Source organism: Sinocyclocheilus anshuiensis, unplaced genomic scaffold, assembly GCF_001515605.1.
Source record: "Sinocyclocheilus anshuiensis isolate Anshui unplaced genomic scaffold, SAMN03320099.WGS_v1.1 scaffold1089, whole genome shotgun sequence".
Lineage (NCBI taxonomy): Eukaryota > Metazoa > Chordata > Actinopteri > Cypriniformes > Cyprinidae > Sinocyclocheilus > Sinocyclocheilus anshuiensis.
Window position 1 is genome coordinate 1,186,677 of NW_015555709.1, and position 16,094 is coordinate 1,202,770.

General features: G+C 37.7%; 1 protein-coding gene across 1 annotated transcript in view; it reads right to left on the minus strand.

Moving 5' to 3' along the window:
• The window catches only part of LOC107671874 (integrin alpha-5-like), a 50,213-nt gene extending 34,694 nt beyond the window's left edge, over positions 1-15,519 (minus strand). The window contains exons 1-2 of the mRNA XM_016464874.1: positions 15,133-15,519; positions 1,113-1,243 (exon numbers count right to left, since the gene is read on the minus strand). Coding sequence (XP_016320360.1) covers positions 1,113-1,243; positions 15,133-15,329 — 328 coding nt within the window. The 5' untranslated portion in view covers positions 15,330-15,519. The remainder of the gene's footprint in view (positions 1-1,112; positions 1,244-15,132) is intronic.
• Positions 15,520-16,094: the final 575 nt, after the last annotated feature.

Genomic DNA, 16,094 nt, shown 5'->3' on the forward strand with positions numbered 1-16,094 from the left:
CCACCTACAATCCCTGCCGGTATGAGACTCGAACCCGCAACCTTTGGGTTACGAGTCCGACTCTCTCTAACCATTAGGCCACGACTTCCCCAATGGGGAAATAATGGGGGAAATACTTCTAGAAACAATGGTGCTGATAAAAAAATCTAAAATAAAATAAAATAAAATAATGGGGGAAATACTTCTAGAACCAATGGTGCTGAAAAAGATGGTTATTATCATGCCTTTATTTCAGGTTATGTCCTGAACTGCTGACACTAAATGAAATTGAAGTAAACGCGTAAAAACCATTTGTCAAAATATCAACCATGTTGGATCTGTCAGGAAGTATTGACATCTAATTGAATGATCATTGGATAGGCATTAACCTCTGAGGCTAAACCAGCCTCTGTAATGCATCACACGTCACGGGGTATTAGCTTGATTCAATTATGATCTTCTGCTTTACTATTGAGTTAAACCAAAATAAAATTATGTTTTAATTGAAGTCAAACGTAATAAAAAAGAAGAGCATGACATTGACCTCACTCATAAGCACACAATACAATATGTTTGCTAAAACAGCCCTAAGTAGTAAAATCTGCTATATGACGTACCTGGCTATTTTCTAGAACATGCAGCTGTGCGCATGTCAGGGCCGTGCACAGACCTTTTGAGGGGCATGTGCTGAAACTGAAAAAGGGCAACCCCCCCCCCATGACAAATGAAATAACACAAAATAGTCTCAAAAGCTTTAGATTTATTCAATATTAATAACAACCATAATATATATACAGGTACATCTCAAAAAATTAGAATATAATGAAAAAGGTCAATATTTTTAAAAACCATCTCTATCTACCCATTTCAACCACTGTTTAGCAGTTGCTAGCTATCATGTTCTGTTGAGAAACATATCTAATTAAAAAAATCAGAGCCTGCATGTACATCAGGAAGTCTGCTCGAGCAATTGTCTGCTTTCACTTAATCTAAATCCCATTTTCCATCACACTCTCAGAGCAAAATCAGTATCTCAGTAACACTGTACCAGAGAATATGACACCCTGAACAGCTTTTTGAGTTTAATCTTTAGTGATCACCCACATCCACTGGTCTTACTGGTCTAGACTTACCCTGTATATCGAACTCTATGCTGCTGCATTGTGATTGGCTGAGGCTCCATGGACAGTAGAAGACTGATCCTCCTTCCCTGATGTTGGGCTGGCTGGTGTTGGCTTTGGGTGCTCCAACTATAATACTCACACTGTTCGAAGAGAAAAAAAAGATGAAGGAAGCTGTTAGCATACTAATAAGACTATGAGGAATATTTATAAGAGAACAGGACAAATACAACAGTGTTCCAACTCACAAAAAGTCTACAGGAAGCTTTGTTAAAGGGTTTGGATTTGAACATCAGAGCTGTAAAGCAACAATTATCCTTCTATGTTGAAGAAGAAGACATTTAATAAAGGCCAGCAGACAACTTATGATTTTTGAGGAAATGGACTGTCTCATAATCGACCATAGCTGAATATGTAACAGTGTGGCCATGTGCAATGGTTAGTAACTTGGTTGGCAACATGTGACCGCCAACACACAACCACACACACACCAGGCCCACTGGGTAATAAGTCAATGAGAAAACAAGAGCCGAGACTGCTGAAGTCAAGCTAGTGCTGCTTCTACAGCTGTTTATCTCCCTGGGTTATCACAAACACAACCAAATATTTGAACACATACAGACAAACATAGCCACATATTTAAAAGCATGATCTCCAAGTAATGCACATGTCAAAACTTCATAAACCAAACAAACTTCTCAACAGAGAGCAATAAACAATTGTGGTTGGACAGGACGAGAAAAAAAAAAAAGCAGGAACAGCTGTTTAAAACTGCAACTGAGTGCCGGAACGTTGCTATGTGGTTTCTAAGATGTTCTGATTGATGTTTAGTGTGTTGCTATTTGGTTGCTAGGTGGTTTCTTACAGGCTCAAGTCAAAATTGTCTGATGTTCTGGTCTCTAAATATTGCTTGATTCCTTCTTTTTAAGTACACAAAAATGTTTTGGGACCAATAAGATTTTTTTTGTTTTGTTTTTAAGAAATTAATACTTTTATTCAACGAGGACACATTAAATGAATCAAAAGCGACAGGAATCTTGTGTTAAATGATATATGTTGTTCTTTGAACTTTATTCATCAAAGAATTCTACAGAATTTATCATGGATTCCACAAAAATATTAAGAACAACCATTTTCAACTTTGATAATAATAAAAAAAAATGCTTCTTGAGCACCAAATCAGCATATTAGAATGATTTCTGAAGCATCATGTGATGCTTCACTGACATAAAAAGCTTTATTTTAAATTTTAATATATTCATAATATTACTGTTTTTTATGGAAGCTTGTCTCCCCAACTGAATAAAAAATATAAAAGTTAATTGCTACTTTTTCTCACAATGGCGAGTTTACATCTGGCAATTCTGTGAGATATAAAGTCAGAATTGTGTGGCAATCTCACAATTGTGAGAAAAAAATGTCAGTTTATCTTGCAATTCTGACATTGTAACTCGCAATTGTGAGTTCATATCAGAAGTCAGAGTTGTTAGCTAAAAAGTCGCAACTAGCTTTTATTTTTGTTATTCCATGGTGGAAAAAAGCTTCCATAGTTTATATGGTATTTTTGATCAAGTAAATTGGTGAGCAGTAGTGACTTCTTTCAAAAACATTTTAAATTTTTTTAATCGTACCGACCCTAAACTTTTGAACGATAGCGTGAATCTACAAGATTTTTTTCCCTGTTTTGTCATCTGTCAGGAGAAAATTATGAGAATGAACATTTAGAAAGGTAATAGCACATTGTTTCTTGAGATTTGACATTCGAAACAAGCTCTCTGAAATTTACCCAACAGTTAGACAGCCACTCCCACAGTCCCTGCTCTTCTAATCTGTGTCTAATTTTCCAAGAGCCGGCATGGATTGGTGCAGTGCCGCCATGACCTCATTGTCTGTAAACTTACTATTATCTTTCCTGTCATTAAGGCTGGTCCATTGAGAGATGGGGGATGGGGGTGTGGAGGTGTTTGTAAGAGGGCGCTGGTCTCGGTCATGCGTAATGGAGGGCTTCCTTACAAAGGCTGTATTCAGTGAACCCTTCGGTCAGCCATGGAGAATCAAACACACTTTAGATGGACTGCAGAGATAGAGTCCTATAGGTAGGACCAGATGATCACTTGAGTCGAAAACAGCAGAGCAAGCAGAAGACAATTCGTTGACCACATCCTAAATGAGAGGGCTGGATTTTCTCAGCTGTTATTTACAAAAAAAAGTGTGTCTGGAGGCAAAGAATTGAAAATTTGAGAGCATCATCATCAAGGTCATAAGCTGAAGGACAATCCTGTACTATGGAAATACGTGACATTCTGTTGCCACCAAGTCAAAAAAATCAATTAAAAGAGTAGCGATGGGAACACCCTATAAAGAAATGATTACATTTTTGTGATAATTTAAACAAATCTATATTTTGGTCTAAAAAAAAAAAACATTCTACTTAAAAAAAAAAACCCTGAAAATCAGAAATGTTGCCTTTGTTTTAAAATATGAACAATTAAAACTGAAAAAATAAAAATAAAAATAAATGACAAAAGAACATAATAAAATTCCTTAAACTTTAACTAAAATGAAAACTGAAACTATAAAAATAAAAGCCAATTCATCATATTTCTAAACTGACTTTCAATGTTTTGGGGTTTTCTTCTGTCTTTGTCTTTGCTATTTTTTTACCATGCTTTGGAAGTCATGCAACAAAATTTGTTGCACAATGACAGTAAAATAATTGAATAATTTAATAGGACAGTTTCCAAATACTGCACTGGGAGGAATGCCAGATGAAAAAGAAAAGGCCTGAACAATGGATCAACGGATAAATAAGGAGGACATTAAACATGGAAATGTTTGTTGGGGTCACCACATTTCAAGGCCATTACAAGTGGAGCACAAACCACACACACACACACACACACACACAAAGAGCAGACGCTCCATTTGTTTTTATAAGGGGGGAACCAAAACAATGCCTTTTTCCGGCTTGGACAGAGTATCCCATTTTTCCGCCATATGTGTATGGACAGAGGGAGTGTCCCAGAGGTGTTATAGAACCCCAGCTGAGGTGTAATGTCAATCCCAGATTCCCATGATGGCTTTCTCCTGGGAATTAGGGCATCTTACAAAATTCCCACTCTCAGCGATAACACCTACAGATAATGTTTTAAAAAAACTAAAATGTGAACAGGCTGGTCCACCTCAGTTGAACCCAGCACACTATGAATGAACTCAAGTGCACTAGTCTGATGAAATGTTATGTTGCTATGTTGCATGTGAAACGCAACAGCTGCAAATTCACTAGCTTTCCCAAGCACTTGCGCTCTTCTGCTCAAGTTCCTGGAACGCTGTACACTTACACTACTGCTTTGGCTTACTGCTCACAAGTGTACAGTTACAGTGCAGCTACAATCATTGTTATGATAAATTACACTAATTTAGTCTCATTACGGTTGAGTTTTATCTTGAAAGTCACTGGAAGTTTCCACGTAATGCAAAACCAGGTCATGTTTTAAATATTCATTCATTTAAAATAAAAAATTACACCACAATGTTTCTGCTTAAGCATGAGAAAGCAAGTAACTTTGTGCATTTATATGCAAAACAAAAACCTAATTATGTGGCACACATAGGCTACTCTCACATTAAATAAGAGCTAAATGTACATTCAAATATGCCACTTTGATGCAAAATTATAATATACAAAACTCACTATCAGGAAACTTAGAAACACAAAATTGCTGGAAATAACTGTGTCTTCCACTTAACACTCAAGAAACGTAGCCTAAATTGTGCCGTTTTGATAACGATCTGAAAGAACTGTAAATAAGAAACAATTAGCATGTAATGGGGGTTTATCTTATGGGGGGGGGGGGGTTAAATTTCTTTCTTTTCTCCACTTAAATGTTGGGCTAACATTAGCATAATGATATGAGCAAGATTGCTCTTGGCTTAGATGCTGGCTTTTGTAACGGCTCCACATAAAATGAGAAAGACTTCAGGAGGCCTTCCAGCAGAACAAATGCCAAAGTGAAGCTAGCTTTAATTAAAACAATCTGGCCTTGTAAGAGAACAAAAGAATGTTGTTTCAATTCTGTTATATGGAGAACAAATTTTGCTTTAACTGTTATTAGCATCTGTAAGTAGTTGCTGATCAGAATTATTGCGAAGGTCAGAGGTCATTGCCTTTGGAGGTTGGATTTTTGCAACAGTGGGCCTTCATTTACTTACGCTCATGTCTTCCATAAACCTGTATGACAAATATATATTTTGAAACATTTCAATTTGTTTTTCGTCTATACAATGAAAATTAACAGGGTTTGATTTTGTTTTGGACCCCATTCACTTTCATTGTATGACAAAAACCACCTGAAGCATTCTTCAAAATCATTTCAGAAGCAAAGCACTAAAGAATCACTCGCAATAAAAACGGGAACACAAAGTAAACAGAGTCAGTTTTGATTTTACTATAAGGAAGAAAAACAACTTTAACACCCCTTGTGGTATCTCTGAGAGAGACAACCACCGACTCCAACCAAGATGCAAACGCCATTCTCGGGGTGGCTGTAATTAAGCTACTTGAGTTAGTCTGAAAATCCGGCTTGAATACGTTACCACTAAAATGCTAAGCTTGCTAGATACTCACCACTGAGGCATAGGACATCTAAACAGTTAACCCATCGCTTCTGAGGTTTGGTAATCAGACCAGAATTAAAGCTATAAAAATGAATTGGCGCACCACATATATCTACTTAAGTTGTGGTGAGAAAACGTCGAGTGAAAGATGCTGATCGCGCAAAACTAATGGCACTAATGGTTAGAGGCCATCAGATGGCAAATGCCTTAATTTCCACCACCTTCTGCTTAAAACATTCTCCCACCCATTCCATACTTCATTATCATCCAGCTGTTTAACTTATGTCACTCGAACGCTGTTATAAATGCTTAAGCTTGCCAAGAAACCACACTGGCTGCTAATGAAGGTGCAAGAAAATCACAAGCAGACAAAACACACAAAACCTCCATCTGCCATCATTACATGGCATTGTAAATGGCACAGAAAACTGCATGAAAAAAAAGAAAGAAACGGAATTTTCGGGGAAGCTTTGTATACTACATTAGGACTTATCAGCACATTACTGTTTGAAAGTTTAAGGATATTATATTTTAAATTAAAACTTTAATTCAGGTAGGATGCATAAAATTAATAAAAAATAACAGTAAAGATTTTTAAATTTATACTTTCTATCCATCAAATGCTTCACAGTTTCCACAAAAAAAAATTCAAACTTGATAAGAAGAAATGTTTCTTGAGCAACAAATAAGCATATCAGAATGATTTCTGAAGAATCATTTGACACAGAAGACTGAAGTAATGGCTACTGAAAATTTAGCTTTGCCAACACAGAAATAGCTAAATTCCATTTTAAAATATATTAAAATAAAATATTTCAAAATATTACTGTATTTTAATCAAAGAAATTCAGGCTTTCTGAGCATAAGAGACTTGTTTTAAAAATATTTTAAAAATCTCACAGTGCCCAAACTTTTGAATGGTAGTGTTTTTCCTATCTTTGTGTGTCAAAAAACAACAAAATCAATCAAGCTAACTGGATTTCAATATGCACGCCAAGAACAATTCATTAACATCAGTCACTTCTGTAAGTAACTTTAGTTATTTGTGATTATCCCAGTTTTCCCATGGCCACCAGACATATTAACAAGACTGTAATGCTTAAGACTGATTGCAGTTTGTGGCCTTAGGAACATTTTTGAAACTCTGCACAAACAAAATTTAACAATTATTAAGCTATTCAAAAGGCAAGCAGAATTTGAATGTTGTTATTAGCAAAAACGGTTACAGTGATAGCACACCACGTCCTCCCAGAAAATGTGGATCGGATCCAACACAAAGTGTACACTGTTGCAACTCTCCGACATCAAGAAAAAAACAATGACCTCAATGAACTAACATTTTCAAAATCAAAGAAAGCCAAAGTGAAATTCAAGGCCCGGACGGTTCGTTTTTGGGTGTTTTCCTTTGCGCGACGCCAGCGAGCATTAACTCGGATGCCAGTCTGTCTCTGCATCGTTAAGCAGCTAAGCGGTTGTGATGGAAGCAGTTAATAACGAGATGGATAAAAGTGGGCCGAAGAAGATCTTTCTGTGGCCCCCATCTGCTCGCTAGACCTGATCCGCACGTGCTCTGTTCTGCTGTCTGGGAGTTGCGGCCCAAAGATGATGAACAAAGCAGTGACTGCTGGGTCAGCTGGCACTGGGGGACGACAGCTCACTGGCGTGCCAAGAGCCCTGAGGAGAACTGCATAGTAATGGAGGAAAACCAGAAAGCAGTCACTAAATCTCCTTGTATTAATACAAAAAATGAAACTTTGTGCAAGAAAATTAATCACATGATTAACGGATTCACTCGCAGTCAAACAGTTTCAATGTTTGCAAAATGCATTGGAATGTTACAAGATGCAACAACCATCTCTAGTTCCAACAATAAAACGTCACAGCCTCGTAAAAAAAAAAAACACTTGTGCAATGTCTGCTCCAGTGTTGTGCTGGTCTGGAATAACCGTTAAAACAGCACACATGCCCTCGACTGTTGATCTGATATATGCCCCCACCCCGTTTTACACGGGCAGATTTTAAATGTCACCACAAAAACTTTTCCTCCCAAAGGATATGGTTCAAATCAACATCACTACACCAGGTGTTGAGAGGTCAGCCATATCTAGAGCACTTGGCTGGACTCGCAAAAAGCCAGCTCTGCACTACCTGCTATGCTAATTAATGCACTAACTATCAAACCAGAGGGAAGTTGAAGTGGAAGCATAATAACAACATGCTAAAAGGTGTATTTTAAGGAAGTGAAGAGTGAGAATTGTGTTAACTTTTATGTATCTTTATTTACAGGTGCATCTCAATAAATTAGAATGTCGTGGAAAAGTTAATTAATTTCAGTAATTCAACTCAAATTGTGAAACTCGTGTATTAAACAAATTCAATGCACACAGACTGAAAGTTAAATGTGAGACAAAATCATCACAACTAAAAGAACCAAAGACTTAAACTACTTCAGTCTGTGTGCACTGAATTGATTTAATACACGAGTTTCACAATTTGAGTTGAATTACTGAAATAAATGAACTTTTCCACAACATTCTAATTTATTGAGATGCACCTGTATGTCTAACACTCTCAATACAGTTTAAAGTGCATTTTCTCCACTTAAAACTTATGGCTAAATCAAATAAAAAGATACTGAGATGAAGATTTGTCATATCAATTTCCACACGAAAACATTTATCTCTTTATCAAGTAAAACATCTAATATATTCTTGAAGAATAAATTACAATATTCATACAAATAGGGCTTTCAGCAACAATATTTGTAAGAAAAATGTTACCTTTGCATTTGATAAAGCATCCACGCCACTAGGTGTCAGTACTAAGTCTGAAATTACCATTGTATCCACTAAATAAACATGAACTTGGTGCAAATCAGACAATGGCTGCGTCCACAATTGCATACTCTCTGATAAGGTACTTCTTTTAAATAAGTAGTTACTTTGTGGCCATTACAAAAGTATGTTCTATATAGTATAGATGTTTGTAGTATGAATGTCATCCAGGCATACCATATTCGCCATGTTGTCTTTGTCATGTGACCTACAGCGTCAGTTGGGTTGCTTCATTGTCATTCACAAATCCTCTCCCATGGCCTCTTGGGATAGTAAAGTGTCCGAAAGTAGGAAGTCATCCGGGTACTTTTCGCCTATTGTTTGATGAATATTGTGGTTTCAGACTTACTACTTTTCTTACATAGCCTACTGTTTTTCACCAAATACATAGCAGGAAGTATGCCATTTCACATGCAGTCATTATGCTGATTTTAAGTAAGGATATGCTGTCCCCTCATTAATAATGTATAAAAGTTTACACTTCAAAAAGAGCAAACAACCTCTTGTAGGAGAAAACAGTCTGGAAAATGCATCTAAGAAAGCACAAACAATGTAATTCGACTGCAAGCCACATTTTCGTATGTGACAGGACAACAATTTCAATTTCCACCCCATGACATTTACATAAACACAGAGTGTGGTTTTACCTTTTAAATCTCTTGATACCAAATTGTAACCCCAGCCCCCAAGAGCTACAATTCACACATTCACAGAGACCAGAAAACATCCCATAGCGAGTTGCAACTGTTGGCTGTCGACACCTCTGAGGGAGCTTTCTCAGCATGGAGTCCCATCTTCACACTTGAAAAGAGTAAGAGGGGCCATCAGGCGCAAACAATTAGCATCATTCGCTCACCTTTGCATGCTATGCCTCGCGTCCTTTGTTTGTAATCCTGCAGGCAATAAACAGACCATCTAAATGCTTTCTGATTGGACATTCATTGTCATTGCCAGCCCAGCAGGGGCCTGATAAACCAAAACAGAACAGATCAAGATGATAATGATCTACCCAAAATGTACATCAGGAACAATGGAGATCTGCAGTAGTCCATGCATCAACCCCAGGCTATTGTGGAGCCCAAGGGCAATGCGTCTGCAAAGTTGACTGGGCCATTTGTTCTACCGTAATCGAACACATGCCTGTTTTTCCACCAGGGCACATGTACACCCTTGCACACAAGAGCCTATTATGCGAGCCTGCCTGGTCCAACGAAGTCATAAAAACCAGACAACTTGTCAACGGTAAAGACAATCTAACCCACAATCCCAATCAGCTAAGGTTGCACCCAAATAGTGGACTAATTTTACAACAGGCCAATCTGATTGACACTACCATCACAGCCAAATGTCATTGGGCCAAAAGAGCTAAACAAGGTTTTATCAAGAACCCAAAAAGCCAAAACATGAATAAATAAACACAGATTTAAGTCACATGGAAAAGTTTCACTACTGAAAACAGCAAACCTTTCTACCGACGCACAAAGGCCTCTATTGTCCAGACTCCATGGAAAACATTAGCCTTCGTAGGGAGAACCTGGGTGAAGAATAGCTTGGCAGCCAACGTACACACACCCATCTCCAGCTGGATGCAAGACTACAGACAACAGACAGTCTAATCCATGGAGGAAGAGTGAAAATGATAAATAGCAAATGAAACCCTGGTAGAGCTGCAGTAGATCTCTGTATTTAGCAAAGGCAAACTGAGCTCAAGGACAGAGGTAAATATTGATGTAACAATGACCTTCTTAGAGAGAGTAAACTTTGTGAGAATGATGACCACAGCTGAGGACGATCTACTGTACATGATATCAGGCCCAATCCATCTATGACGTAATTCCAATGTACCGTTCTATACAAACATACGATACAAGACAAGGGGACGTTCTTAAGAACAAATTTCTTCTAAATGTCATTATCTTTCTTATATTCGAACTAAAAAAAGTTTGTATTCCCAAAAATACTTCAAGAATGTTCTTATCTTTCTTCCCTTCTTAAAGAGAATGTTCCTAAAATTGTCATAAATAAGTTCCTAAAGATTGGACAACCTCAAACTTATCTTAAACCCACAAAGATACTGCTACAACATTTTTAAAAAGTATCATGAGGTGCATTCTACTTAGAGGTTGATAGATGGACAACATCTTTTAAAATTTATCTTAAGAACTTTATACATTTTTTTCCCTAAGATTTTTGTGAATCTAGCCCCATGGCCATTATCAGAAGAGTGCCGAAGGTTTTGATATCCAACGCAACTTGGTAAACCTCAACTTTGTGAATCTTTTGATAATAAAACAGACAGAGGCAGGTGAGAAAGTTTTTTGTGTTTTGACAAAAAAAAATTTGTTGCCTTTGGCCACTAATGCAGACAGTCCAGCTCCTCGGATTCAACCACAAGCTTCAAACGGTTGCCAACAATCATCAAACACCAAAAACCGTCTTTTTGAACATCATAAACACAAAAGGAATTTATGCATATAGGAACACGTTATTCTTTAAAAATCAACACTTATCATCCAGAGCCACGCAAATCCCAGCAGGAACAGAGATGGTGGTGTTCGGTTTCTATCGTTTCTGCAATCCAAACATTTCAAATAAAGACATTTCATTTTCTGACATTAAAACCTACATCCAGACCCTGACCTTTGCCCTTTCACAGTACAGAGGATCATCTTCTTATCCAAAGGTAAAGAAGACAGAGTGAGGAATGTGGTGTACATCATTTTTGGAGGTAAAATAACTGTTGGGTTCCTGACAAGAACATACAAGGAGACACTTGTTGCAATAATCAACTAAAAGACTTGAGAATTTCCTCAAGTCAAGTTATCAAGTAGGACATCTAGCCATAATTTTTGGGACAAATTAGGTTTATATACCAGACCATCGGGATGAGGCCCATATGTAGGAACTGCACTGTTCTTCTCTCAGCATTCAAGAACCATACATTTCTCTTCCATGTATACAGCTGTAAAGCCCCCTGACACCAAGATCTTGAACCCTGTCCTCAGGCAGTTCTCAGTGGTGGTCTGCACACTGGCTAATTCTATTCATGCGTGCCAAGGAGTACTATTCTCCTCAGACCTATTCTTCTCAGACTATCAGGGAGTGGACGAGGCCAGGAGTGAATGTTTTGTAAAAAAAAAAAAAAAAAAAAAGATTTAGAGAGCAAGAGAATGAGGGAGAAGAACATGCAGGACAGAGAGTTTATACCTGACACCAGATTCTTCATTTTAAGAAAAAGAACACTGAGTCTTCAGACTGCTGGCTGCCGCTGTTCAAATTAAGTTTGGAAGGCAGGCTTTTCCATCCCACTTTGACTATGATTTCACTAAAATATACGTAAATCAAACCTCTACTTTTTGAAACCCACAATAATATGGAGGCACTCCACTGGATCTTAAACTGCTGTAACTTCTAACTATGGCATGATGTAATAGAAAGGTCCAAAACTACATATTTTCACTCAGTGTTGGGTTGTCCGACTGATTAGTCAGCTAGTCATTTTTAAGGAGGCCCTGAATAAATTTGTGTCCTTCAGAATCAGACCACATTCAGGACTGCATTTCTGAAAAGCATCGTAAGCCAAGTAAATGGTAGAAAACATTGGCTCCGGTGGTATCTACAATCTAATTAGGCTCACGATGCTTTTGGGAAACACAGACCAGACCTGGTTCTAAGGGGGTTTTCCATAAAATACATGTTTTTGTGCTCAAAAAGATGAAATTCTGTGTCAAAGATGTTCATCTAAATGTTTACATATGCTAACAGTTAAAAAATATTTAAATCCAAAAATGCACAGCCATTCAATAGGGTAACAGTCAAAAATTCAACAAATAAATATAGTAAACACTAAACAGCTAAAATATAATGCAATAAATTAACTTATATTGCATAGATGATTTGAAGTCTTATAGAAGTGAATTTAGTGAATGTGTATGTTTTGATAGCACTGATACTTTAGAGAGGATCTAAGATAAAATGATTCCTGAATTATTTTAATAAAATCAAATTAACTTCAAAACTGAAAAAAAATCTAATAATTTATAAAAAATAAAATTAATGAATAAAACACACACACACACACACACACACACACACACAAGATCAGTTAGTCAATTTCAGTAGCCCACAGACAGCTGCTGGTCGACATACAGCACCGAAACATTAAGAAATACACATTCTATCGAACGCCTGGGAAGAAAACTCTTGATATTGTACATTCTTTCACCCCTTCACTCAGCCTCCAGTTTGAGGCCTATCCATCCTCCTCCACGACGACGACATCTCGGGAGTGAAAAGTTCAGATGAAGTCATCATTGAGAGAGCTGCCTCTTGCTATGACTTCACAGTTCATAAGAATGAGGCCAAGATGCCGTGTAGGAGTCGGGGGGCGTACGGTCTAGAGTATTAGACTGGAAGTACAGGGTAAGGAGTTGTAATACCATGCCGAATTACATCATCATAGACCCAGAACGGAGAAACACACACTTATAGGTGCACACACACTCCTCTGACTCATTCAACCATGCGTCATGCTCTTAATCATCCGCCGCTTCTGAATCTCAACTTCGCCAGACACACCATGGCAGACTAAAACAATAGCCGGAGGGTCAGCCTTAGAGAAAATGAGCAAAGAAAGACAAGAAGAGACTAAAGCGAGAGGAATGGAGAAGTCTCCCTGAAAATAACACCCCCAAGAAACCAGATCCAGCATGAGCCCACTCTGACTAAAGCCCCTCTACAGCTGTGCACAGCCAGACACAGTCCAGCAAACAAACACAGATGGAGATGGCTGATTGTGGCGTGTTCTAGTCAGGGCATGCGTGAGTTGATTATTACTGCAATCATACCTCCGAACAGTGCCACACAGCTGTCTGCAGCTTGAAAAGAGAGTAATGCAGCCAAAGGGTAGGGAAACCCAGCAGATCAGCATTGTGATTGAATGGCATGCCTCATACTCTGTGATTTCCCCTTAGATTTATCACCTCATATGGCCACAGAGATCATATCTACAGGTGGAAGGTGATCATGTGGTCTTGCAATCAAAGCTAGATTACATTTACGAAAACTGCTGCTCCATTCAACAACATTCTCCATTCAAAGCTGTGCCAAAGGTGGACTGCAGGTATTTGGGCTACATATAAAATCATTTATGCATCATATTGGCTTTTGGGGTAGCATTACTATTCAGTAAGCATTTACATTACATTTAGTCATTTAGCAGACGCTTTTATCCAAAGCGACTTACAAATGAGGACAATAAATGCGAGCAGCTATCGTCGGATCATCAGGATGGAATGAGAGGTAGTGTGTCATCAGCAAGCACTTAAATGGATAGTTAATTCAAAATTCTCCTATTATTCAAAATTGTCATAATTTACACATGGTGTTTCAAACTTGCATGACTTTATTTTCTTTGTGGATAACAAAAAAGTTATTCCTAAAAATATAATGTTTTTTTCCATACATTGGAACATGGTCCAATATTGATTTGGACTCCTTTAGCTTTCATTGTATAAACAAAACCAGTTTAAACACTCTTCCCAATAACTATGTTCCACAAAAGAAAGTCTTACAGGTTTTCACCAACATGATTAAATTATGGTTAATTTTTATAATTATAATAACAGGATATCTATAACTCAAGATATTAGCCAAGCAATGAAGCATCACTTAAGATCAGTCTTTAACCCTCAAAACATGCGTTCTGTGACTTATCTACATCACTGACAAAGTTCAGGTTTTTCCCAAGGGTTACTCGTAATCTAGCAAAGGTCATCTTTGAATGGTTGGAGATTCTCCTGTTAGATTATGTTGAAGGTTTAAGTGACCATAACACATGCAATCAGGGATAATTATGGGGGGCAATCTTCATTCCCCTTTAGGAGAGCTGGTGCCTTACTATGACATCATTAACTCTAGTCAACTCCTATTTATAGAAAAAACCACCAGCGATGCCACTGACAGAGGCATTGTCATCCGCTCACATCTAAACATGCACACACACTTCAGGCTTGCACTAAACAAACACAAAACCACACTTTTAGGACTGTCGCTCCCCAACTGTGGAGATACGCTTTGATCTAAATGGCAATGCACAGACTGGGCTGGGATTGTAAACAACAGTTGGGGGATACCCCTGTTTTTTTATTGCCCCTTGAGTACATTCAGAGACCCTTGGTTGAAAAACTTGGCTAGACTTCCTTCATCACATTAATATATAAAACAGTACATTTCTTGGATTTGAATGACAGTAACCCTTCATACTATGGTACTGTACTTCATACTGTGGTAAAACTCTATTCTGAGGTCAGAGAGGTGTGTCACTGCATTAACATTTCTAAGATAAAAATGCATATGGGAAAAACTTACATCCACACAGTCGTAGCAGGATAAACAGCAATAGCAGGGTGGACAAAAAACACCAATATGTGGCATTTAAAGTTATTAAACAGCATTTACATGGTCTATAATTAAATAACTGTACATTGGGCAATTAGTGAACTTGGTCTAGTTGTACTTTTCTTTGAACACAAGCCAAGCCTCTTTCATTTCAATATATAAAATCAAAGAAGGAAACCTACCTTGAGTCAGTCATGTAAAAGTCCACCGAGTACCCGAAGTAACTACCGTTGGGTCCAGTATACACCGCTGGGTTCTCCACATCCAAATTGAAGGCAACAGACAAAGGTAGAAGAATCAACAGTGAAAGTCCCATTGGAGAGCAGCTCGGGTTGTGTGAAGACGCTGAAGTCTTTGAACGGTGCCTTTTGGAGCCCATAGTAATCGATATGTCACAATCCACTTCTTTATTAAACTTCTTTCAGAACAAAAGAGGGCACTTGAGCGGAATCCTCCTGAAGATGCTGCCTTACGCAAAGCGCATGCCTCAGTGAAGCGTATCAGTCTGATCCTTATTTTTCCAAGCGCTCTGGTACCGCGCCTCCGTCTATCTGTCCCCTTCTCTCCTTCCTGCGTCCTCCCTCCAGCTTAATTGAAGGGGTATTAGGAGGAGGTTCAGTTCTTCCACTCGTGACAAACTCCCATAGAGGTGGAGCTAAGAACACAATTCACAAAGTGGAGAAAAAAAGAGCGGTACAACATTGAGTTAAATAACTTCATTAATCAAATGAGGAGACATGCATTGAATAAAGCAACGAGATTAAACCATTTAGGGATTTTTTAGAAAGCTGATTAGAAAGCATTTTGAAAAGCTGATATTTAAATTGTATTAAGTTTATTTTAAAAAATGACATAATTACATTTTAAATTTAGTATTTTAATAATTATGTTCAATAATAGCCTACACTGTGCCATTTAAAGCTAAATAAATAAACAAACAAACAAATAAATAGGGGAAAAAACGAAGAGACACTTACTTGTCCTTGTAGAATTCATATCCTGAAAGGATGATGTCATGACAGTTTTTACTTATGGTTTAAGTACGCCTACATAATTTAATGGTTTGATGTACAACCTGGGAACGCATCATCAAGAATTAGCTACTGATAAAATATTGCGTTCACTAAAATTAAAAAAAAAAAAA